This window comes from Micrasema longulum, unplaced genomic scaffold, assembly GCF_059751315.1.
Source record: "Micrasema longulum isolate JH-2025_06_02 unplaced genomic scaffold, ASM5975131v1 h1tg001321l, whole genome shotgun sequence".
Classification (NCBI taxonomy): domain Eukaryota; kingdom Metazoa; phylum Arthropoda; class Insecta; order Trichoptera; family Brachycentridae; genus Micrasema; species Micrasema longulum.
In genome coordinates this window covers 1409-29182 of record NW_028278508.1, presented here as the reverse complement: position 1 = coordinate 29182, position 27774 = coordinate 1409, and the positions used below count along the sequence as shown (strand labels likewise).

Below are 27774 nucleotides of genomic sequence, written 5' to 3'. Positions count from 1 at the left end.
GTATATAGTCATACTTTCTTATAAAACAGTAATAAAAAAGTAGACTCTTTCATACAACAAAAAAACTCGTTACGTAGTTTTTTTAAACCCCTTTTTTGACATACGGAATATCTGAATATTACGATTCAAATTTAAATAAGGTTATCTGATTTCTCTATCCTAAATGTTTTTATTTTTAAAGTAATTTTTCTTTATTTCTGATTTATTTAATATAATAAATATTTAAAATAAAGGGTGTCTTTAGGTGTGTTTTCAGCGGGTGCATATTTTTTAAACATGTAAACGTTCTTTTTGTCTCGTAATTCTATCGTATAGCATTGTGTTTTTTTATTTATTAATTTATTTTTCTATTTCTCGGGACCCTTGTTGTTGACTTGGTAGTTCAAAGGTCTAAAGGCATTGGCTGAAGCGTCATAGGCATAGCAGTCGGGACACACACCGGCTAATCCTTGACCTCCCCTTGGGCCAGGAAAACCTGTAAGTAATTTATAATGCCATTGAAAAATCATCCTCAATGGCAAATAATAATAATGTAATATGTCATCCTAATAAAAAATATTATTTTAATAAATAATCCTTATAATACATGAACCAAATAACAAATCACTATGCTTAAAAATCTTCCTAGTAATAAATAATCCTAATAAAAAATCATTCAAATAATAAATAATCCTGATAAAAAACCGTGCGTAAATAAATAATCTTATATGATAAATATAATATTCGCAATATTATTCTTAAACTTTTCTTTATATTTGAAAATGTTTTTCCTTTTTTTGTTTTTTCATATTTATGTATCTATTTCGTTAATATTTTTGGTTGCTTATGTGTATTTTTGGTTGCTACTTGTTACTATTGAAATAGTTATGCAATTTTATAATTTTTTGTTATGTTTTTGAATATGTATATATTTTTTAAATATTTATGTTCAATATATGTGAAAGGCAATTTATGCCGTTTATGTAAAATAAATAAATAAATAATCCTGATGAGACATTATCCTAACTATTGTTATTTATTAATAATTCACTATTAATATGTATTAATCATTATGCTAAAAAATCATCATAATAATAAATAATCCTAATAAAAAATCATTCTAACAATAAATAATCCTGATAAAAAACCACACGTAAATAAATGATCTTATATACTAAATAATCCTGATGATACATCATCCAAACAATAAATCCCTATGCTAAAATATCTTCCTAATAATAAATAATCCTTATAAAAAAATCATTCTGAAAATAAAAAATCCTTATAAAAAATCATCTAATAAATATATGATCCTAGTAAAAAATCATTCCTATAAAAAAATACAATCATGAATATTGGCTTCACATACAAAATTCGAACGAGCAGACGTCAATTTTCGGCGTTAGCGAAATTTCAGTTTTCGTAAAATATCATTGTGATTTTTTCCTAAATGAGTCAATCTCTATCAAACATATCCACAGGTATGAATATGTTTATGAATAAACGTTACCTGGTCTCCCAGTTTCGCCTTTGTCTCCCGCTCTGCCAGGAAGTCCTGCTCCCTCAGGACCTGGAGAACCTGTAATAAAATGCATATATTTCGGGTTTCATTCCTTGCAAAGTCCAACCGCCCTTTTAATTATATTTCAATATACAAGTTGGCCAGACACTCCAGTTCTTAAAAAAAGCTGGTCAGGATATGTAAAACTGTTTCTACATCCCTTCCCCTCGGGAATTTGCTTATGGCGTTCCTCAAACGAAATTTGCGCACCAATCCTGTCTTTGCTGTGGGAAATTATAAAACTAACATTGGAATCTTTTCCCCTCTGCCAAGGATCCTAAGAACGGTGAACGAAATCTCATTAAACGGTACTGTCGATGTGTTCCTACAGCAAAGGCAAGCATTTAAGAAGCAAGCGGTGTTGTCACTCCTGATTCGCGATGATTCGCCTGACTTGCCATGTCCGCCTAGATTATGCCATAATTATACCTTTGTGAATTTAAAATTGTTTAAATTAAATGTTACTTTATAATAAATATTTAATAATGCCAATCTATCACGGCTTTCGTAAGCCTGTTGATTGGCTTAAAAAAAATAAAAAAATATTAATATTTAAAGCATTAACTTCGTGGTCAAACATTTTACTAAATGTTATAAAATATTTAAAAATAACCCTTAGAGTATATAACTCTAAGATAAAACAACTTACCGACTTTTCTATGTCTACCGGTTTCGTCAGGACACCAATTAAACCAACATGCAAAACCCACTATACATCTTCACCATAGTTGTTGCATTTTTTTTTTAGTTTGATTTATTTTAACAAATAAAATATTATCCATAATTGTATTTTTGTTCCCGCAAAGTCAAGGCTTGTCTGCGGGTTACGTTATACAAACACCCATGCGCATATACACATACATACATTCATAAAACATAGACAATTTATTTATAATGCGAAACTTCATGGTTGCCATCTGTACATATATATTTTTAAATTATTCTTTATTTTCATATTTTATTTTCGACATCCAGTTAGAATCTCCAATCCGTGGCACGCATCAACTTTTCTGACTCCCTACGACCAACGTCATGAAAGAGCGAGGTCAACACCTTCCGCAACTTGACAACACTCCCGTCTTTCTACGATTCTGGCAAAAGGTTGTGGACCTTTTTGCCTACGTAATAGTGTTGTCTCGATGCCATGCATGTCGTGTTGGTTTTATATTTTTGTGCAACAATTATGGTGGTTAAATTGGTGTCCCGACGAAGAGATGTGTACGTCTCGAAACCGGTAGACATAGAAAAGTCGGTAAGTGGTTATATACAAATGTTTAATAACATTTAGTGAAATAAAAACAGTACCTTCCTGGGGGCCACGAGTTTCCAGCAGCTAATTTTTTTTGTGAAACTGATTCAGCTGTTTCGGAAGAATAACTGTTTCATTTTTTTTACCATCTGCAAACTGACACATCTACTGAGAGAATGTTGATATAATAGGTACCTGGACTTCCCGGCGGACCGGGAGCTCCGTCTGTCGAGTGCCCCTCTGGGCCCCTGTCCCCCTTTTCTCCCCGCTCGCCCCTCTCCCCAGGGGGGCCCGGCTGCCCCGGCGAGCCTTCCACACCCGGGAAGCCCCGCTCGCCTTGGATTCCGTCAAGACCATGATCACCTACAAATAAAAAATATATATTTTTTTTAATACAACAAAAATTGTAGTACTCATTAACACAATTTTTTAAAACATATTGTATTAAAACAATTAATCGGAATATTGATTAGACATTTTGCTTAGTAAATGTAGGTATTTCTGAATGTCACCCTCTCGCAGACAATTCCCCGATGTTGTGCGACTAAATCAAGGTTCGTTGTCCCATTTTCCGCTCCCTAAAAATCAGCCTTTTCCAACAAAATTTTAATTTGGTCGAAATTTTTGTAGACAAGGACTGGATTCAACTCCCTGGGGAGCTGTTAATATTAACATATTACAACAGAGACGGAGATGATTTTTTTTTTATTTGATCGTCGGCGTTGTGGTGTAATGGTCAGCGCGTTAGCCTGCCATGCAAGAGGTCTCGGGTTCGATTCCCGACATAATTGATGTGAAATATTTATTTTAAAAGGTGTTTTTACACTAGAATATTTCAGAGACCCTGGACCTGAAGCGTAAAACTGATCATCTTACCTTCATGTAACAAAAATGTGATTATAATTATATACGCTGTGATTGGTGTACTAATGCAGTACCCTATGCACCATTAGGTGCGGAAAGGGAATGATGATGGTAATGAATATTTCTTCATCTCTGTTGTAATTTGTTGATATTATCAGCTCCCCGGGGAGTTGAATCCAGTCCTTGTCTACAAAAATTTGGATGAACTCAAAATATTGTTGATAAATCCACCTGGTCCATGAAGAAGTATAGAAATTGAAAAAATAACATTTTCAGGCGTTGCCTAGTATGAATATGAAATAATTCAATTAGATGAATCTCACCCGCATGAATAAAGGTTTCAGCTCGTTAACTTCATAAACATCAACAGATATAAAAATTGAAGGAATATAGATTTCTTAAATTTTTCTGTTCTTTTCTTACAATACGTTTTTTTTATAATACAAATAGTAATGCGAGTGATTTTTAGCTATTTTAAGTCCTGGGCCGCGATTACAAATGTTATATTTATCCAAGGACTGGATTCAACTCCCTGGGGAGCTGTTAATATTAACATATTATAAAGGAGATGAAGTACATTTTAGAGAAGGTAATATAAAAGTCTAAGATGTTGTTGTAATATGTTCATATCAACCTTTTCCGTTTTTCAAAACAATTTATCATACTTGTATACCGCACGTCCGAAGACGGCAGATAAAACTAGGTGTTTTTTTGGGTTTTTGGATGGTCCTAGATGGCAGATAAAGCTAGGTGTTTTTTTGGGTTTTTGGTATATATACATTGTAATTGGTAGTGGTGCTGTATTGTACATTTAAATAAATAAATAAAACACCCAAAGACAGGACCCTGTAAACGCCAAGAATTACATATTCCTTTGTCTAAAATGTACTTCATCTCTGTTTCAATATTTTAATCGTAATATTTAAGTCCAGTTCTCCGTCACAATAAATCTACACAGGTCGCAGCATTGACCCCTATAATCGCGTCACTTGCCTGTTGACAGATGAAAGCTCGAAATGGTCTGGTTCGCGGAATGCGCTATTCTCATTTACTTTGCTACCGAACCCTAATACAAAGAATGCAATTACCTACCTTGTACTGGGGTTCTGGCACCTTTATTGTTTAGAACTTCTATCGCGGCAGTTAGGATCAGATCAGATCCTGTGGTCAGGAAGGAGGAGCACTTGACGTGGTTTCTTGAATATTAAATGCAATTGCGCGACACAGTGGGTTTAACTGTTCGCAAAAATAACTTATTCTCAATCGCGGTGAGAATATCAAAGCACATGCACACACGATCAGTTCAGTTGTTATTATGGGGCCGGGACAATATTGGTACCCATGGTAGGCATCGCAACATTTTAACCAGGGCTTAGTGGGCAAGTCAATATGAACATAATTATACAGAAAGCAGCCACTCCACCATTTTGAAAAAATGAGGTATTGATGTTTTTGGGTGCAGTAAGGTCAATTCTCTGTTCTGTTAAAAACAGCCAGATTGCTTTCATACAAACAACTGTACTAATCACGTTCTAAAAATAGTGTCGATCACAAAAACGGTAATTTTCAAATTGCAAAAAACACCCACACCACTAGAAAAATCTGACGATACTTTAAAAATCATTAAAACTAGTCAAATATAAAGTTAGATTCTTGTTTATAATGTAAAAAAAATCATGTATTATTGATTTATCATTTGTCAAAGTCAAAAACATTTCAACTGTTGTGTAGATTTGACTATACACTATTTTCGTAAAGGTGCTATTATCTCTGTTTTACTTTTCTATGGCTGGCTGCTTTCTGCATAACTACGTTCATATGCTATACACACATAGAGTAATGTGGCGTAACCACCCCATTTCTCAGAATAATAATAAACCCAGTACCAGTCCACAGAAATTTGAACAAACTCAAATTAAATTAAAATTGAAATACCTGGGGGACCTTGGATACCCGGAAGTCCCGGTCTGCCCGGTCTCAACCTTCCAGGGGGGCCCGGGGGGCCTATAAGCCCTGCCGACAGCTCAGCCAGTTGTTCTAATATTGAAAACATTTAAGTTTGTAAGTGAAAATTCTTGATGGAAGTTCATTGTAATTTATTATATAAATAAAACACGAGTGATACTTTAATCCACAAATTTGGAATATCCAGTGACCGGTTTCATCGCTTTCGCGACATCTTCGAGACGGGTATCTTTATTAAAAAGTTAAATGTATTTATACAGAACAGAGGTAAGGATAGATAATTCAAATGTTACCTCTGCATGTTACCTCTGTTCCTTACCTCTGTTCTGTATAAATACATTTAACTTTTTAATAAAGATACCAGTCTCGAAGATGTCGCGAAAGCGATGAAACCGGTCACTGGATATTCCAAATTTGTGGATTAAAGTATCACTCGTGTTTTATTTACATAATAAAAAAAAATTAAAAAGTTCTAAAATTGGATGTTAAAATATTATTAATTCGTTTATTTTGAAATAAAAAGACAAACAAAAATAGTACAAGTGGCGCATAAAGACACATATTAAATATGTATTTTTCTATTATTTAACGACAACAACGAACCAACAGCAGAGAGGACAGAACGCCATATCATTCTTACTTTGTCTATACCTACATACAAATCTCGCTTACTCTATAGTCATGTGTTTTCTATGCCCTCCCGCTAATCATTTCTACTTTTGGCATGTCCGTTTTAACCATCTTCAAGTATTCATTTAATTTAGTCATGCCATGTCTTTCTCGAATTTCCTCCTTTTCTGCATCCCTCATCGTAAATCCTTTTAGTCGTCCATTCGCTCTACATTTCTTACCGCAGATCTAAAAAAAATATTACCTTCGATTATTAACTTAATGACCAAATTCTTTCCGTTGTAACTTCAATAAGAGATCTCGGGGTGATTCTAGACAACAAACTAATTTTTCATGAACACTTTGACTATATCATTAACAAATCTGTTGAATTCTTTGGATTTGTTAATAGAGCTCCATCCAATTTTGAAAACATATTAACTCTAAAAATACTTTACTGCTCATTGGTTCGTCCCATTCTTGACTACGCCTCTGTAATATGGTCTCCTTGGTATGTTACTCATATACAGTGGCTTGCCATATTATTAAACTTAGTGAAATAATAGTACAAAACTCCGAAAAAAGTATCTGTTCTTACCCCAAATGCGGTAGAACCATATTTTTTTTAACTCTGGCAACACCGATGAACACATATTTACAAATAAAAACACTGCTTGTCTCTATATTTTTATCTTCTGTGACTATTTATGACATTTATTAGCGGTCAGGGTTGTGTAGTGTGATTTTTAACAAAAAAATATTCTTCGGACGTCAGAAGCTCACATAGCACTGCCCCCCACCTTTAAGAATAAGAACTTCACTTCTTTGCGAAAAATATCGCGTTATAACGAATCCGCACACGCCGGGGTCGCGATCAACGGGGGCTTAGTGTACTTTGAAACGTCACAGGTTCATGTGAAAAATTACCAATTAATTATAGCCTTGTCATGAGTTGTGATAGATTTCCGGTTTCCGGGTAGCCGTGTTTTTCAACGTTTAGCGTGTGTTTTGCCAGGTACGGGTCCTCTTTTTAAATGCCAGGAAAACTCACCGACTGGAACTCGAGACGTCACAGGCGGAGTAATGTCAGAATTACAAAATTTTGGAATATCATAGCCATTTTAATACAAACGATTCACAATAAAAAAAAATATTGGATCAAAAATAAATAAAACACTAAACTCCCTCATGTTATTGTCAAATATCTACAAATTGCATGTTTTTTTAATTTAGAAACCTTTGTATAATTTCTTGTAAAAAGAAAAATGTAAAGTAAGTGTATTTATAAAACAACCGTGTAAATATTATTTATTATTATTAACCACAAATTAAAAAATGCCATGCGTGAATATGGAAATCAACCACCTATAGGCAAAATGGTGAATGTTTCACGGTGTGTTAAGTGATCACCTAACCCAGCCGATGTCAGATCATAAGTTCATCTTAATGTCCCCTTTCGCGTGACAAGAAATAAGTTTTTGTTTTATCTGCCAGTCTTTAGCACTAACTATGCACAGCACTCTTTCCTCTATCGTTCTTGCTTTAACTATAATGTTTTTTTTCATCTATCGATATATTTTACATGCCCCTTAATTTATTTAAAAATAAATTAAGACTCATTATTTCTAGCTGCGATACGATCCCACTTACTTTTTAATGATGCTCACACTTACACACACTTACACACACCTGAACACTTACTCCTACACTAATACACATAAACACACATCTACACTTACTCTCATACAAATACACATAAACACACCCTTTTGTTGTAACACAATTTAATAATAAGTATGATTCTTATTTAAAAACTTTGCTGGTCTGTCTTTAAACTGTATTTTTTTTTAATGTTATTATATCATTGTCGACTGTTTGTTTCTTTAAAATAAATAAATAAGTTCTGTAAACGCCTATACCTCCATATTCTCGACAGTTTCATTTTTGCTAAAAAAATATTCAATACTTTACCCCTCAAGACAGCTGCACAAATGTCCCTAACTTCGATCTCCGAAAAACTTTCACCCTGGAAAAAAAATGCATCAGTAAAAATCTAATATATTTATGATAGAACCTTCAACCTCCTAAGACTTGGGACAAACCTGGTTAATCGAGTGTTTTCGACTCGATGGCTTCTCTTAAGTAAAAATCCTGAAAAAGGAAAACGAGCGGAGATAAGTCCGCCTCATAGTGCAGTGGTTAGCGTCTTTGCCTACCATTCTTGAGATCCTGATTATTATTTTTTTTAAATAAATATTTGGACCCCTGTATTTAGTAGCCTTATGTGTCATGTACAAGGCTTAGGTACTTGGAAAAAATCGTTTTTGTTTGTCTTGGAAATGAGATGTTCTATCACTGATTTTGGTTTATTACCTTTATGAGTCCAATCACCATTGTTGCAAAGTCCAAGAACAATGGCGCGTGATAACTACTTTTAACTACAGTGTGGATATCTGTTAAGGATATTCCATCTTTGCTGCATTCTGCTTCAAGATTATGGCGTTGCAAACTGAAAAATGGGCACTGAAATAACAGATGTTTGATACTCTGTGAAGAAATATCATCGCATGGACAATAGTCATCATTCCTTAATGTAAACCTATCATAGCTCCGTGTCCGGTAAAAATTTCTGTCGTCGAGATCCTGATTTCAGATACTCTTTTTTCTCAATTTAGGGGATAAATTTGTGAATTAAAGTATGTTTACTGTTGAAAATGACAGTCGATTACGGGCAATATGTCGAGGCTGCACTAGGCATCCATACAAAGCTTGATTCTTTATCGAGTAGAGGTCGATTCAAATTTTACTCGAAAATATTAACGTTAACCTTGAAATCGCATCTTAAATTACATGTTTAAATTTCAGGCCGCTACGACTCGCCGTTAAGGAGATGTGACGGACAAACAAACGAACTCAGACTTTGGTTTCATGAAGTTGGAATTTATGTCTCAATAAATGTAATATAAATATATTTTGAATGAAAAATAATAAATAAATAAAAAATAAGCAAACACATGTATTTTCAATTTTACATAATAAATATAGGCGAATTATAGAAAAATAAATTGGAATAACCCTGCAATAATAAATACACAGGTACGAATGAGAGTATTTACAATCCAAATTGATATCCATTTGGCAATTCTCGACCTGAGTACGGCTCATTGTTTTGCTGCGAACTGTAGCTACCCTAGTACTCAATAGTCATAGAATGGTTTTCCTACGTTTGGGCTCCTCTATAGTTTGGCGCATTTTTACTCTGTGGGTATAACAGTTTACCAATGCAGTTCTCTATGCACTTATAAGTACAAAATGATTCAATGAAAAACATAATTACCGGTGTCCCTGGAGTCCCCGGACTCCCGGGCGGCCCCTGAGAGCCCCGGGGGCCGGAGTCGCCGGGGACTCCCGCCTCGCCAGGAGGACCCCCCGGGCCCGTTGGACCCGCCGGGCCTCGATCGCCTGCGGGCCCTCTCTCTCCAGGCTAAAAATCATAATTATTGTAAATTTATTGCAACAGAGAGGGAAGTCTAGGCATTTACAGGGCTAATGACCTGTCATTGGCTGGTTTAAGTATCCACTTTACACACTGCGTAACATTCACCATTCTGCCCATGTTTAAACATCCACATTTTCTCAACTCTTCCATCTGTTGAATTTTGTGAAGAAGAGGAGCTGAAGCCTAAATGTTTTAATGAAATAATGTTTTTCCTTAGATAAGTTTAAATATGAATAACTCCCTAGAGAGGAAATCCAGCCAGTCTGCAAGCATTTGGACATACTCAAACATTGTTGAATTAACTACCTGGTAAAAGAAGAAGTATAAAAATTGTTTTTGTTCTTTTAGGCGTTGCCTAGTAGGTGATTTGGTTCAGCCGGATTAATCTCACCCACATGATAAAGGTTTCCCTCTCTGTTGCAATAAATTGAAATATGAATAACTCCCTTGGGAGGAAATCTAGCCAGTCTGCAAGCATTTGGACATACTCTAACATTGCATAATCATTGTATTTATTTAGTTAGCACTCACTTCGTAAAACTTCACTATCAATTATTATAAATTGAAAAACCTTCCGTTTTGACTACTTGGAAAAATAAGTAATATATATAGAAACAATGTACTGTAATTTATTTTAAATACGAAAATAGAGTACTCTTACTTTCTGGATATGCCTCGTAGATTGGCATGGCTTAGCTCCAAATTTTGTAAGTTAATCATGTTCTTGAATATATTGTTTACCATTTTTTCATAAATATATATCTATTTGGACCCCTGTATTTAGTAGCCTTACGTGTCATGTACAAGGCTAAGGTACTCGGAAAAAATCGTTTTTGTTTGTCTTGGAAATGGGATGTTCGATCACTGATTTTGGTTTATTACCTTTATGAGTCCAATCACCATTGTTGCAAAGTTCAAGAACAATGGCGCGTGATAACTACTTTTAACAAGAGTGTGGATATCTGTTAAGGATATTCCATCTTTCCTGCATTCTGCTTCAAGATTATGGCGTTGCAAACTGAAAAATGGGCACTGAAATAACAGATGTTCGATACTCTGTGAAGAAATATCATCGCATGGACAATAGTCATCATTCCTCAATTTAAACCCATATAGATAACTTCTCGTAGCTCCGTGTCCGGTAAAAAATTGGGTCGTTTCGAAAGTACTTTGGTGATGATGACGGAAGTTTGCTGCATCAGCCAGCGTTGGGAAAAACATTTTAGTGATTTTACCTGTAGAAGAAGCGCGGTAATGATCCTCCCAACGCTGCTGCGTATTTTGTTTTATACAGCGTTTAGCAAAGCTAAAGCTAGGGTTTCCTAGGACAGCGGTGACCGTATCTTAACGGCCGTAGTGAACGGTGATGCGGTGGACAGCCGTCGTAACGGTGACTAGAGTGTGGTTTTCTAGGAAAACGGTGTTATCAACACCATTTAACACCGTTTTCCTAGGAAAACACTCTCTAATCACCTTTGCGATGGCTATCCACTGCATCACCGTTCACTACGGCCGTTAAAATACGGGCACCGCTGTCCTAGGAAACCCTAGCTTAAGGGGAAATTCTGAGAAGAAAGGTGCCGTTCTTTTACAAGTTGCGGCTCTTGCTCGTTCATCCGCTCTCTCATTTCCTACGATACCAGCATGACCTCTTATCCAGCATATTTGAATATTCATCCCTCTTATTTTTAGATGCTTAATTTTACTCTGAATATCTACAATGAATGGATTTACCGTTTACGTTTATTATTTACCAACAGTCCTTGTTTGACTTTGTTCAGTTTCTTGTACATATGTTTCTTCATATAACTGTTGAAATTAGCTAGACGGTTTATACATAATAAATAAATTAATAAGCTCCTACTGCTGAATTGCACGATTGGTGAAATTAAAAATATGTAAAAAAAAAAAAAATCTGTTTGAAAAAAGTGTTTTATTGTTTTACTTTGATATTTTTTTTGCAAGGCAATTTTACCACATACGTTTCGAAAAACTCAATACTGTTAAGAACTCTGTTCACATTTTTTTATGGGTCCTATGGCGATTAGAAAACGTAGACAAAAATTTGACATACCAATCCAACGATGCCCGGGAATCCCCTAGGCCCGGGTATTCCCGGAAGACCCTCTACTATGGAGGACCCTGCCAGCACCACGTTGGGGGACGCATCTCCCGCGGGGCCCGGGGGTCCCGCAGGCCCGGGGAGGCCTCGAGGACCCATCATCCCGGGAGGCCCTATGAAGCCCGGCGTCCCAGCGACCCCTGGCAATCCCTGAAAAAATGCAATTTAAGAAGTCTGGGTCCGGCCGGATTCTGAATAAAATTCTTCGTGTAAAATAGTACTAGAACGCTGGACGAGCGTTTACATTGACGACGTGACGAGTTCGATTGCTACTGAATTTCTCTTCAATATTTTTATCTGAGAGCAGTCGTCAAGTCAAAAACACTAGTGATCGACCTAAACGAGCCGAAACCGAAATCGAAACTAGTTTAAATAAGTTAAAAGTCACTTCAAAACGCCAAAAAAATTGGTGATTTTATCTTCTTCTCTTAGTGCCCAGTCAGGTATCCCCAACGTTGGCAATCACTCTGGCAAAAGTTTCCCTGTCCTGTGCTGCCCGGAAGATCTGCTCCACAGTCCTGAAGCCAGTCCAGTCTCGTATATTTCGCAGCCAGGACATCTGTCTTCTTCCAGCCCCTCTGTGACCCTCAATCTTGCCTTTCAAAATTAAATAAAGCAAGTGGTTCTTTTCTCCACGCATTATATGCCCCAGATATGAAATTTTACGAACTTTTATGGTGGTTAAGAGTTCTCTGTTCGTTTTAGTTCGACTTAAGACTTCTGAGTTCGTTATTAGGTCTGTCCATGATACCTTAAGCATTCTGCGATGCGACCACATCTCAAAAGCCTCCAGCCTATTCATAGTGTTCACTTTCAGAGTCCAAGTCTCACAGCCATACAACAATACAGACCACACATAACATTTGATTTGACATGGTGATTTTATAGTTAAACCTAAAGAATTCATTGAAATAAGTGTTGAATAAAATACACAATGAAATAAAGTAAGTAATAAGTAAGTACATCGGTTTGTACCGACAGGACAGTGCCTCACGGTACACGTATCTACTCATTAAAAGTGACAAAAATTTTGTTTCGCCGAGCAATTTTTGCTTTAATAGATACACAGATAGGTATGTGGCTAGATTCTGCTCTATTAATATATAAGAGCATCTAGGCGTTAAATGTTGCCACTATACAAAATAATTTTAGTTGTTATATTTTTTCCATCTATTTTACTATTTTACTATCTTCCTGGGTTGTCCTTATCGAAACGTTAAAAGGGCTGGCTTTATAATCGCCCGGCTAATGCAAACAAAAGTTAAGCATACCGTCTTGGTAATTGTCAAAAGTCATATAGAAATCATGTTCAAGCGAACATTTTTCGCTTGAATTGGGATTCATTGGAGTTTATAATCGCTTGGACGTGGTTACTTTTTATTACAGAAGCCTATTTAAAATATAAATGAAAACTATTTTAAATTGTAATTGAGTCAGGAACGCGGACTAAATTTTCAGGGTCATTCATTGGTTGGATTCGATCATATGATGTTGAGATGACAATTCGGTGTGTTCCCGTTCCGAAATCGTCTTACAGCCGCTGGACCACCCGATTCAAAGGTTATCGAGTAAAAAAGAAATAAAATGTTATATTAGTTTTTTGGTTTTAAAATAAAAATATATTTCTTAAAAAGTTTTGTACGTACGTGTGTGCCAGTTTCTCCCGTAAGCCCTCGCGGCCCCGTAAGGCCCGTAGGACCTGAAACCCCCGACTCACCGGGGGGTCCCTGAATCCCGGGCACTCCCGGGACGCCTCGCTGACCCTGATGACCCGGGTTACCTAATGCGCCCACGTCTCCCTTGGCGCCCTAAGTGGAAAGAAATACATTAGGAAACATTTTTTAGGTTATTGTTTTGTATTTTCTTCCTCTTCTTCATACTCCTCTTGTTTCATCTCATTTTCCTTTCCCATGAAAGGGAAGTAGTGAAGTAGTGTTGCTTATTTAACCCTTGGTTTTGTAATTGTCAAAAATAGTACTAACAATCCTTTAAAAATATATATATATATGTTGAACAGCCATGGTGACAACACATCCCTGTTTGACTCCTTTAGGAATGTGAAAGCACGATGTGAATGACCCATTTACTTTCACCCATGCTGTGCTGTCCTTGTATAGTGACGCAACAGCCCTTGTCAGGTCATCATTCACTCCATACTCCGATAAAACCTTCCACAACTTCCCTCTGTCCACTATATCAAGTGCCTTTTGCAGATCGACAAATGCGCAGAAAATTTTCTTTAGTTTAGCCAGAAACTTTTCAGTCATATTTCGATTGATCCATTCATATATCCATTTTTTATATCCCACACTCTATCTTTAGTTACTTTTCTTACGCTCGCAATCAGTATTCTGCCATATATCTTTTCAACAGAGCTCAAAATACTGTAGAAAGTACAAAACATAATAATAAACATACATAGATAATACAGTAAATAAATCACTGAAATTACTTGGCTTCATTAACAGAATATCCTCTGATTTTACTAATGTCCGTACAATCAAAACTCTTTATTGCTCAACTGTTCGCCCTCTTCTTGAATATGCCTCAGTGGTCTGGTCTCCATTCTATGTCAATCGCATAAATCACATTGAATCAGTCCAACATCGCTTGCTTCGAAAAATAGCGTGGATGCTTGGACTAGAGAGAGATAATTATTCTTATGCTGAAATAGAGTCAATGTTAAATATTTCTAGTCTACAAAAACGTAGAACTAATATTGACTCCATATATATGTTCGGCATACTAAATGGTATAATCGATGTTCCATCATTACTGGGACAAGTAAAATTCAATATTCCGACTCGTAGATTGAGAAACAATGAAGTACTGTTCATCGATCAGCATAGAACAAACTATGGCCTAAATTCTCCAATGACCCGCCTTTGTCGTATTGTTAACTCAAGACAGGATCTGGACTTTTTTAGTTTAAGTTTACAACGATTTAAACGAGCACTAAATAAATAGTCCAGATCTTGTCTCGATGTCCCTTATGTTTGTCAATGCTTCTTTCTTTTTTCTTTAAATGTTTTAAACTACTCTTTTGTTGTAATATTTAAACCTTATAAATTGTATACATGGACAATGTCCGTTAATAAATAAAGAAATACATGTTTACTGACATCGTATAAATAAACAGGCGCACTGTCTCTAAGGAATCTTCTTTATTTCGTATAGAAGAGATAGAAAATCTCATAATCACCTTTGGTCCCATTTCTCCCGGCGGTCCTACAGGCCCCACAGATTTCACCTCCAAATGAGCTCCCGTGGTCGCGCCGTCCATCCCGGGTGCCCCTGGGGGTCCTGGCAAAACAAAATGTCGGATTGACAGTTTATGTGATTATAGAAGAAGAAATCTAGATTGGTACCGGGTTTCTTCCTGATTTGAATTACATAAAACATGCGAAAGAGATAAGTATGGAAGAAATTAAAAATCCTGCTAAATATATGAAGAATGGGAAAGCGCAAGGTTATGATAACATTGCGACAAAGTTTGTAAAGGCGAGTGGAGAAATAATTTTTGTATGGCTACATAAGCTTTTTAACCTATGTTTAGAGGAGACATACACTCCCCCTTATTAGAGGAGAGCTGTTGTTATGCCTCTATACAAGTAAAAAGGCTCTAGAATAGATTGCGGAAACTATAGAGCTATCAGCCTTTTGAGCGCTGTTGGAAAGATATATGGCAGAATACTGATTGAAAGAGTAAGAAAGGTGACTAAAGATAGAGTGTGGGATATACAAAGTGGATTTATGAATGGAAGAGGATGTATGGATCAAAAATTTGATCAGCGAAATATAACTGAAAATTTTCTGACCAAACACCAGAAACTTTTCTGCGCATTTGTCGATCTGCAAAAGGCATTTGATCGAGTGGACAGAGAGAAGTTGTGGAAGGTTTTATCGGAGTATGACACCATACTCCGACAAGGACAATTGCGTCACTGTACAAGGACAGCACAGCATGCGTTAAGGTGAATGGGTCATTCATATCGGGGTTTAACATTCCTAAAGGAGTCAAAATAAGGAGAATAACAAAAAAGGAGAATAATAGAGGTAAGTACAAACATTGTAATCATTTAAAAAATAAACACCAACACATTTTTTTTTAAAAGATATGGAGAAACCAAAACAGCATACTGCAATGCAAAATCAAAAGTAAAACTTTTTTTTAAAAAAAAAAGAGAAAAATATGGATAAAATGTAATATTAAAAGTTCGGTATAAAAATATGCATTAAAAAAACTAATGAACAACAGTGGGTATATATAAATTAATATATATATATAAAGTAAATAAAAAAAATTAGAAAGCAAAGAAAGTGTTTTTTTTTTAAATACCAAAAAAATAAATAATAATAATTACAGTAAGTGCATAAGGTAATTATATATATGGTACACATATTTAAAATAATTGAAAAAATATTTTTAGAAAGAGTATAATACACATCAGAACAGAGAAAAAATTGCATGAAAAATTAAGTTTTGTACCGACTTATTTATTAGCTTTAAACAATGCGTTTAGGAACGTTTAAAAATTGATTATTGTTTTATTTGAAATGTCTTTATTACAAGTTAATGGCTAAAGAATGGAAACGCGGAATATATACATATACATATTACGTACGTAAATAAATCAACTTACCAGGGGGTCCTGGTTTTCCGTCAGATCCTTTTTCACCCTACAAATAATTTATATCATTAAATGATTTCATTTCATTGAAAAAGTCATTCCTATAATTAATTTGTTCATTCATTTGTATGTTATTTAACAATCACTAAAAATGAATTCTTAAAAGAGAAAAAAGCGTTGACAAAGAAACGACGAGCGTTGTCATGTTCCAAGATTATTAGCACCAGGCTGCAGGGGCGAACCGTGTATAGAAGCGATTATGTGCAGCTTACCATTATATTTGACTAACCATTATAATGTTTTACTGTAATTTTATTTACAGAGAAACAAATGAATAATGAGTATTTATTTTAAATCATCTCCATCGTTTATATCTTTATCCTAATGTAAATATTAATATTGATAAAGCGCGCCCAATGCCTGCGGTGAGCCAAGAAACTAGCCGATTATTCCAGCTTATTTTTTTATACAAATAAGTATACAATATTTTGAATGTCTTAACCCCAGTTCGGGTTTTTTCTCCTAGATTAAACTTGCCGATTACACAAATTATTTGAAGATTCTTGATTTGGAAAACAGTATTTCAAACATTGTTTCTTAAGGGCTATTTTTCTTTGAGAGGGTACTTCTGACATAAGACCATAGTTACTTTCATGCGTCATACTGCAGGACATTTGCGCTCGACGCGGCCGTTTTTAGAACTATTAATTTCTAGAACAATTCGGCCAGTTGACATTTCAATTAAATATTTAATATCGACTAAATTCGTAGTGCTGTTTTTATTTATTTTTTAATGAGTTATGTATTAAAGTAATGGATAATATATCTAAATAATATAATGTATTCCAAAGTTACGTCGTTTGAGTTGATTTCATGGATGAGAGTTGTATCACACAGAACGATAGAAAAATATCAATTTATAGTATATATTACTTACATTATATTATGTACCTTCTATGTAGGTACAAATATATGTTTTTTTTTATAGCTTACCTGTAAATAAAATCACCATTCGCTGCTGCCAGGCTACCTCCAACACTCCTTGGAAATTGCAACATAGTTTTTGATACGCTTCTGAGTGGTTCGCCTGTCATTTTGAATCAAATCGTCGACGAGTTTGCGAAGTTTATCGTCTGTTGCAGTTATCGGATGTCCGCTGCGTGTTTTATTAACAATGGCTTTCATTTTCATTTCATTTCATTTTTTTTGCACCACAACCGGCCAGGAGGCCCAATTACAGTGGTGAATTACATTACAGAACAACCAGGCTTGAGAAAAATCACATTTTTAAATGTTTGTGTTCTCACCGGGAATCGAACCCGGAACCTTCCGTGCGTGAGTCAAGCGTCTTGACCACTACACCACGGAGGCCGCCGGCTTTTCCAAACTAGCATCCACGAAATTATACTACCCATTGATTTACAGTACACCTACCAACATTGAGGGGAGATCCTTTAGCCCACCATCCACCCGAAGCTGTTATTTCAATTTTACAATTTTATTTATTCATTCATATATATATACATTACAAAATTGAATATCTTAATTCATACATAGAGAAATAATTAAAATAATAAGGTAAAGTTACAGTAAAGTTAAAATAGTAATTACCTACTGGGTATCTGAGGAGCTCCCAATGCAATACCCAAGTCCGGACAAACTAACAGAAGAGTGCAAAATTCGTACTGTTGGCCATCAGATCCACATTCCGCGCTAGTCGCATGACCCCTGTCAGACCATTCAGCATCTCATCTCTGGCATCATCCAATAGCACACAGTGCCACAGGATGTGTTCGGCCGATTGATTGTCATCTCTTTTTTGTCCTTTTATCAAAGACTTCTGTTCTTCTCACTATCCCAATACTTTACTTGAAGATTACAAAAAACCGTGGTAATATCTATCGTAGTTGCCGAGATATTAATCAATTAAGTGCAATGGGGAAATATCACATACTACAAATACCGTAGTATGTGATATATTTATTAAAATTAAATGTTTCTTTAAGTGCTTTATTAATTTGTCTTTGTATTAATTCTTGCAAGTTTACTGCATTCAGACCATATTATTAATTCATATACAAATGTATTAAGTACCAAGTGACTGCTTCTCTAATCAAAAACCTCACCGCACGCCCCTATGATCGAGATAAAGTCGATTGGTTTTTAATTTACTTTATTCGTATGGGTGGTTCAAAAATGCTGTCACTCGTCAAATTGCGGAAGTTGCATACGATTCTAAAGACGAATGAATCCAGCATAAGGCCCCTGGTAAAGACGAATAAATCCAGCTAAGGCACCTGGTAAAGACTAATGAATCCATCATAAGACCCCTGGTAAAGACTAATGAATCCATCATAAGACCCCTGGTAAAGACGAATAAATCCAGCTAAAGCACCTGGTAAAGACTAATGAATCCATCATAAGGCCCCTGGTAAAAACGAATAAATCCAGCATAAGACACCTGGTAAAGACTAATGAATCCATCATAAGACCCCTGGTAAAGACGAATAAATCCAGCTAAAGCACCTGGTAAAGACTAATGAATCCATCATAAGGCCCCTGGTAAAAACGAATAAATCCAGCATAAGACACCTGGTAAAGACTAATGAATCCATCATAAGACCCCTGGTAAAGACGAATAAATCCAGCTAAAGCACCTGGTAAAGACTAATGAATCCATCATAAGGCCCCTGGTAAAAACGAATAAATCCAGCATAAGACACCTGGTAAAGACTAATGAATCCATCATAAGACCCCTGGTAAAGACGAATAAATCCAGCTAAAGCACCTGGTAAAGACTAATGAATCCATCATAAGGCCCCTGGTAAAGACGAATAAATCCAGCTAAAGCACCTGGTAAAGACTAATGAATCCATCATAAGGCCCCTGGTAAAGACGAATAAATCCAGCTAAAGCACCTGGTAAAGACTAATGAATCCATCATAAGGCCCCTGGTAAAAACGAATAAATCCAGCATAAGGCACCTGGTAAAGACGAATAAATCCATCATAAAGCCCCTGGTAAAGACTAATAAATCCAGCATAAAGACCCTAGTAAAGACTAATAAATCCAGCATAAGGCCTCTGGTAAAGACTAATGAATCCATCATAAGGCCCCTGGTAAAGACTAATGAATCCATCATAAGACCCTTGGTAAAGACTAATGAATCCATCATAAGGCCCCTGGTAAAGACGAATGAATCCAGCATAAGGCCCCTGGTAAAGACGAATGCAAAGAAAAAGCAAAGTGTGTGAAAATTTAAAAATTTACCGTGTCACCAATTCTCCCCGGTTTTCCTGTACTCCCAGGAAGACCCAGATCTCCCATTTCACCTGAAAATAATAAAGTAACAATAATAAACATATTTTAAAAAATGTATTTGAGATGAGAACACGATCTTTCTCCATCAAAATTATCCTGAATTTTACTATTTACCGTGACCCTTTCGATGAAATCATTACAAAACTAACGATTGTTAGTATTTTGTTTGGCATTACAGCGCATCATATTTCTCTACTGTCCATATTTTAATCAAACTTTTCTTTTTTTTTATTTACTTGATGAACTGTTAAAACTGAATAAAAATTTATGATCAGGTCTATACTCATTTGTCACGAAACTTTCCCGAACAGCAGCACGGCTTTCTTAGAAAACGGTCAACAACACCAAATCTGGCAGTATTCACTCAATAACTTTTCTCTTAATTTGAAAATAAAACTTAAGTAGATGATATATACACTGACTATGCAAAAGCCTTTGATAAAGTAAACCATCTTACCCTTTTATTAAAGATCGAGCATCTGGGTATTCGCGGAGATCTTTTGCGGTGGTTTACTTCTTATCTGACAAATCGCTGTCAATCTGTTGTAATCGGTGGCTTCTACTCAAACTTTTCTTCTATACCATCAGGAGTGCCCCAAGGTTCACACCTCGGACCACTCTTTTTCAATGTCTATATTTATGATATCGGTCAATGTTTCAAATTCTTTTTCTTTTTGCCGATGATATGAAAGTATACTTACCTATTAATAATGATCAAGATAGTATAAATATTTAAGAAGACCTTAATAGATTAAACACCTATTGCATTAAAAACACATTGTCTATTAACATTTAAGTGTCAGCAAATTTATTTTTATCGCATTCGTTGTAAAAAAATTAATTATTCATATGAAATCAACAAGTTAACTATAAATTCTTCTACGGAAGTCCGTGACCTTGGTGTTGTACTTGATAGTAAACTTACATTTAAGTAAAAAGAAAGAAAAGGCTTAAAAAATGTTAGGGTTTGTCATACGATCAAACAAACCTTTACGTAGTGTCTTAGAGTTTGGTTCGCCGATTTGGAATCCTCAATACAATACTCACAAAAATCGTATAGAACATATTCAAAACTATTTTCTTAGACAATTAGAATTTAAAAATAATGTTTCATTTTCAAGTAGGCCTAAGTCCGCTAATTTTCACAAGGTTCAAAATCTCGCAACTCGGCGTACCATGTTGGATATGAGCTTTCTCTACAAAATTGTTAATAACCTAATTGATAGCCCAGAAATTGTTAGAAGCATTTCATATCGAGTCCCTGTCCGTAGAACTCGTCAATCTGTACTCTTCGACATTCCTAACTCAATGACTAATTATATGAAAAATAGCACTCTATGAAGAATACAGATTACCTATAATGACAGTTTTAGTGACATCGACATATTACACTTTAAATACCATATTTTTATCAGATCTGTTAAAGACATTTTAAATTTACCTCCTACTTAACTTTCAGCTTTTAATTTTAACTTTTAATTTACACTTTTACTTTTAATTTCAACTTTTAATTTCAACTTAATTTTTAATGATTCATATGTACATCTACTACCTGCATCTCATTAATTATTGTTGGTTGTGAATTTTTACTAAGAAATATAAATGTTCATAGAAGCAGAGAGAGATGGAGGAAAGTAGAGTTGGAGCTATACAATGTCTTCTCCCTTTTATATATTTTTTATATGATATTTATGTTTTTATTTTTTTAGAATTTAATTATTTTTTCCCCTCTCCTCCTGCATTCATAATAAATTAATGTGAAATCTGTAATTGGTCTTACTTTTTTATTGTTCTTTTGTACCTTGCATTTATATAAAGACCGTATGATTTCCTTAATATTTTTTATATTTTTTATTAATAACAAATAAATATACAATATTACAACTAAATACAATTTTTTTACATTAATGAAATACATATATTTACATTAACGTTTCCCATTACGTAAAAGAAATAAACAATTCTTGTGTACATAATGGGGAGTGACGTCTTACAATAGATTATTTTATTTTAATCAATAATATTTTTAGAATAACATAAATAAATTACAAAAAAGATATTAACGATGTTTTCAATCAGTGTTACATAAAGAAGAATTATAGATGTAATTTTTTACTTCTTTCTTAAATATATTGTATTCCTGACTATACTTTTTATTATCTTTGTTCATTTCATTGAAGAAAAATATTCCTCTGTAAGTATAATGATGTTGTGCAGTAGTTGTTTTTAATTTTGGAATTAAGATGTTACCACCTGTCCTAGGTCACGTACTTACGTTTTGAGACCTAGAAATACTGCTATTTATTTTATCTTTATGTATTTGAAGCAAACAATTCTTTTTTTATAGCAATTTTATATCTAAAACCTTAATTTTTTTAAATAATTGAACAGTGGGAAAAGCAAATACTGTTTTTTTAATTTCGGGGCCATTTTCAGCGAATTGTAAATAACTCATTAAATGGAAATTAAATTGGGACAGAATGGGGTATGAACCTTGGACCTCTGATTCGTGAGTCCGCAACATTAGCCACTGAACCACACCCCGATTTTGAACCATTTCAGTTGTCACTCAATTTCCTTTATTTAATAAATCAGATCCTGTGCCATAGGATAAAAGCATTGTCATTGTGATTGGCAACATTGGGAAACTTGAAATTTTAATCTTGTTATCCATATAAAATGTTAAGTCATCGGATTAAAACCAATTATTAATCTCCATAAATTGACACATCTGTGTCTGTCAAACTAATTACTATGTCATAAAGCATCATTTCAAACTATAGCGCACAGTGGTATGAAGTCTAAATTTAAACGGTAAAAAAATATCACTATTAGTATTTTTTTTATCAAATAATTTATATAATTATATAAATTGAATAAATATTTTTAAAAAAAAAGTTAAATGTAATTTACTAAATATTCATCATCATCATTCACTTTCCGCACCTAATGGTGAATAGGGCACTATATTGGTACACCAATTGCGGCGTATCTTGATCATTTTTGTTACATGAAGGTAAGATGATCGGTCTTACGCTTCAGGTACCAGTCCAGAATAAAATATTTTTGTGTAAAAGCACCCTTTTCAATAAATATTTTATATCAGCCATAGCCGGAATAGAACCCGAGACCTCTTGCATGGCAGGTTAACGCGTTTAACATTACACCACGAGGCCGACTGTATTAATATTATATAAAAAAATATAAGATGGCGGCCTCCGTGGTGTAGTGGTCAAGACGCTAGACTCACGTACGGAAGGTTCCGGGCTCGATTCCCGGTGAGAACACAAAAATTGGTTGGTTGGAAGAAATTGCCATTTGGCAATAAGCCCGCCAATGTACAAATAACATTATGTACAAAAAGTTAAATAAATAAATAAATAAAAATTAAAAATGTGATTTTTCTCAAGCCTGGGTGCTCTGTGATGTAATTCACCACTGTAATTAGGCCTCCTAGCCTGTTGTGGTGCAAAAAAAAATGTAAAAAAAAATAAAATATTATTATCCTTGCCCTAATCCCGCCCAATTTACAATAACTTAATGTTCTTAAAAAAAAATTCTTTGATTATTGAAAAATATTTACGAGTACATGAAAATAAAAAATTTATATGTATAAACTTATATGTATTTACTTAATATTATGAAATATATTTCCTTTACTAACTTTGTACACTTTGTAGAAATTTGTTTTTAGTTCTGAGTTTATACACTATATCTATATGTTCACTGTAAATATGCATGCAGAGCTGTTAGTTTCCCAAATAAAATAAAATTATAAATTATGTCATCACAATAATATTTAATTTTATGTCGTTGCTGGAAGGAAATAAAAAGTTTTTTTTTTAAATAATAAACAATCTCGTATTTTCCGTTTATATTTAAACTATGTAGAAATCACGGCAACGTAATACGTACTCATGGTTTTTTTTTATTAACTAAAAAAAAAAACTTGGATTGGCTCTTTCGTAAAGCTGCTACATGTCGCTTGGTAACTTTTTCATTTCCAGCGTCTATATGATTTTATTATGTTTAATATGTATTTAAGGCATGTCTCAAAATGATGTAAAACGTTTCCTTCGGTATGGGATTTTGTAGAAGTCGATTCAGATTACTTTGCCTTCTGGAGCTCGGAATCTGCCTTATAAAGGCCGAGATTCAGGGAGGATGACAAATTTAGGGGTCTCTCATGGCATGAGGTAAGCGCAGGTTGCTGAAGAGATGTCAAAAAGGCATAGCGTTGGAATGCGAGAGTATGCAAACCTACTGCACATGTTAGAGGAGTCGCTAATACGTAACTTTGTTGTGCGAGAAAGAAAAAAATATGCAAAAAAATGTATTAGAATTACAACGGGTGCTATTTTTTTTATTTATTTATTTATACTTTTACATTGTTTGTATTCTTTTGTTATACAGAATAATGTTCCTCACTGGGGTGTCCCGTGCCGTATGGAAACATTTTACAAAATGTGAAACATGCCTTAAATTAGTTGTTAAACAAAGTTAACATAATAATTACAACAACAAAAAAAACCTTTTCTTAATAGCAATTTTATTTTGTTAGTACTTACTAATTGTCTTTATGGATAATAAAAATAGATTGTACACTTTAACCGAGTAGTAGGCCAATCCTCTTTGACCGAAGGTTGTATCATATTTGTTTTTTTTGCAGTATCAGGGTGGAGTATCTAGTAACTCTTGTATTTGTGGAAGGAGTTATGGATAATAATGTTTGTGTGCGGATAGTAACAGAGCTTTTACATAAAGTTCTTTTATGGTTTCTATAATACATATTTATTAGATCTGCATATTAACTTTTGTAATGAAACGCTCAAATTGTAATTTTTTACTTGTCATGTAACGGCCTTCTGTGCGTATATAATGGATAAATAAAAATAATTAACATACGTACGTACCCACGTTAATCAATACATAAAAACATAATTTTTTTTTAACGTAAGTCTCGATGGAATTATTGCCCACCTAACGCAATTAAGGATCTCTGTGTGATTTTAAAAGAAATAAAATTTCTCCATAATGAGTCACTTGTAATAATTAATATGATTGTCTTTGAGAGTGACAGAATGAGGACATATTGTTTTACGATCTTTAGCTTCTTTAAATTCATCATTTCTGGGCTGTCAACGACATTTTTAACGACCCCATTATCATCAAAATAATGCATATAATTTACGACACGACAATATTTCTTAAATTAATCAACAAGTCTAAAAAAAATTCCAAAAAAACTGAAATGTAATTTTTATTGTATTGAAATTTAAGTAGTATTTTAAAATATTTCATAATTCATAATATAAATATTTCACATCTAGGGAGATGTTAAGAGATGTTTGAAGATGTTTGGAGAAGTTGGGAGAATCGTTTTCGATTCCTGGCACCCCTGCCATATCAAAAATGCATATCAAAAATGTCACTCAATTTTCACCTAAGAGCAATCATCGAGTTGGAAACACTCCTCTAGAATTTTGGCTCTATTACAAACTCATATATGAATTGTTCATCCGCCTGAACACAGCGTACATTAAAAATGAACGTTAAACAATTTCTGAAGTAGGACGATACACAAAAAAATAAAAACGGTCAAATTTTGTAAAAAAAAAATTAGTACCATAAAAACACTTTTTTAAAAATATTTACACGAATTCATTCAAGCGTGAAAGTGTAAAGCTCGGGTTTCCCAGGACAGCGGTGCCCGTATTTTAACGGCCGTAATGAACATTAATGCGATTAACAGCCGTCGTAACGGTGACTAGAGAGTGGTTTCCTATAAAAATGGTGTTGATAACACCGTTAAAAAATAAAAACATTCTCTAGTCACCACTACGATGGCTGTCCACCGCATCACCGTTCACTACGGCCGTTAAGTTACGGGCACCGCTGTCCTAGGAAACCCTAGCTTTACTCCCGTTTTTTTCACAGCCTTCGTGTTTCTACTCCAAGCAATGTTTCAAAACGATGACCCTTTGAGGTCTTCGCAATAAATTAAGATTGTAGAAAATAGCATCGTAAGAATACCAACAAATGGTTGATGACATTAATTTTACTATCCCAGCTGATGAATAATGAGAAAAATATTCGGCAAACCAGAAATGACCCCAGATGTATTGCCCTCTGAACCCTGTCATCTATTCTCCATACAGATAAACTAGGTCATTTCAATCCTAATTATTTCAAATCAATTCAAGTTTCATTGTCAGAAATAGCTACACGTTTTAATAGGGCTGCCACAACGATTAATGTAATTTAATATTATTTTGGGAGTTTTAAAATGTTTGCAGAGAAGACTGGGCTTTACTTCCTTGTGCAGTGATGGATAACCCGTGAAGCTCGGCCGGTTAAAATTATGGAAAAATTAAAATCAGTATATCTGGCTTAAGCTATAATTTCCTACGAAAGCGGTGCCATTATTCAGCGGCCGTAATATTTACTTATCAATTTATTTAGACGGCTTACGCTTTTGACAAAGTATAAAATAATTTTTAAAAACAATTATAATTAAAAAACACCTGAACACAAATATAGAAAATATAGATACATAAAATAAAATCAGCAGAAAATAAAGACAATAAAGAAAAATTGAATAAGAAATTATAACGTAGGTATGCGGCAAGTCAACGATGAATAAATAGTTTAAATATAAAAAGTATTGAAGTAACACAGGCGATGTATCATAGAGTAAACATTAAAACAAGTATAACACTTGGTACGTTTTTACAATTTAGAAAAGAAGTGATTAAAAAGTATTGATTTTAATTTGCTCCCTATTTTGCTTGGTTGACAATATTGTCACGACATAAAAGATCAAAAAGATTAAGGCGTTTTATTTCTCGTGTGACACCTGAGGACAAAAAATCTTACTCCCAAAACGAAGCTATACGAGGATTAAGAGTAGATTTATTTGAAAGTTTAATAAATACGCAATAACACAAAAAAATATGCACGTTCTGGAAAGTGCTGGGAAAAAGCTCTACTCTATGAAACTTGATACCTTTTACAAAATGTGTGATGATTTTTCGATGCTGAGTTTTTTTTGCAGTTAAATTAATAACTAAATATTTTTTTTAAATTAATATCTTATCTGTAGAAGTAGAATGTTTATGAACCAAAAATAAGGATGAATATAACACAAATGCACTCAAAGGCACAGCGTAAAGAAGTGTGGCGGTTAGCAGCGACACGATGCAAATGAACCGATTTTGTTATCGCATGGGATTAGGTAGGTAATTAACGATAAAAATTTCAACGAATCGACTTAAAATTTACTGTGGGAGCTCGAAAACTAATACGCTTCTCTAATTACTTACAATTTGCAATTTCTATGTTATTGGATTTTTACCCTAAAGCTAGGGTTTCCTAGGACAGCGGTGCCCGTATTTTAACGGCCGTAGTGAACGGTGATGCGGTGGACAGCCATCGTAACGGTGACTAGACAGTGGTTTTATTTTTTAACGGGGTTATCAATACGATTTTCCTAGGAAACCACTTTCTAGTCACCTTTACGACGGCTGTCAACCGCATCACCGTTCACTGCGGCCGTTAAGATACGGCCACCGCTGTCCTAGGAAACCCTAGCTTAAGTAGCTCGTAGTATCGTATTCTGAATCACTGTGGGCCGGTTGCCACCTGACGCCGAGACAGCAATCCCTCCTGCTAACTGGGGCTTAGGATGCCACCGTTGACTATTGCTCCTCCGCTGTCATCCTCGACACAACGTCCTGCCCGACGCCGCTGTGGCCTGAGACAATATTTGTGCCCCTTCAGTCATACTAATGCACTTCATCTCCGCCATCACGCCGCGCCGTCAAGGTTATATATAAATGTCGTTTGTTTAAATATATCAGCAATAAATATGATATATCATATATCCGTCGAATCGTAATTAAACATTGTATTTACTGTACCTTTTGGGCCCCTTAATTGTTCCATGTCTTCTATTTTTAACACGGCAGCATCTCC

The 27774-nt window shown here is 34.6% G+C and overlaps 1 protein-coding gene across 1 annotated transcript; it reads right to left on the bottom strand.

Moving 5' to 3' along the window:
- Positions 1-212: 212 nt before the first annotated feature.
- On the bottom strand, positions 213-27774 carry LOC148275885 (uncharacterized). The gene is made up of 12 exons (XM_088235075.1): positions 27720-27774; positions 19750-19811; positions 16492-16528; positions 15051-15151; positions 13495-13656; positions 11801-11998; positions 9565-9711; positions 8199-8253; positions 5589-5690; positions 2985-3152; positions 1490-1558; positions 213-475 (listed from the first exon to the last, which is right to left on the bottom strand). Exons 1-12 carry the CDS (start codon positions 27742-27744, stop codon positions 348-350), a joined length of 1254 nt encoding a protein of 417 aa, XP_088091201.1. The 5' UTR covers positions 27745-27774; the 3' UTR covers positions 213-347.

Bases quoted from the DNA above. Each gene is read 5' to 3' on its own strand.
- LOC148275885 (XM_088235075.1), bottom strand. From the start codon at position 27,744: ATGGAACAATTAAGGGGCCCAAAAG. The intron at 19,812-27,719 runs GTACAGTAAATA...TATTATTTTCAG, and splicing joins ACAATTAAGGGGCCCAAAAG to GTGAAATGGGAGATCTGGGT. The intron at 15,152-16,491 runs GTAAGTTGATTT...TTGTTTTGCCAG, and splicing joins CGGAAAACCAGGACCCCCTG to GACCCCCAGGGGCACCCGGG.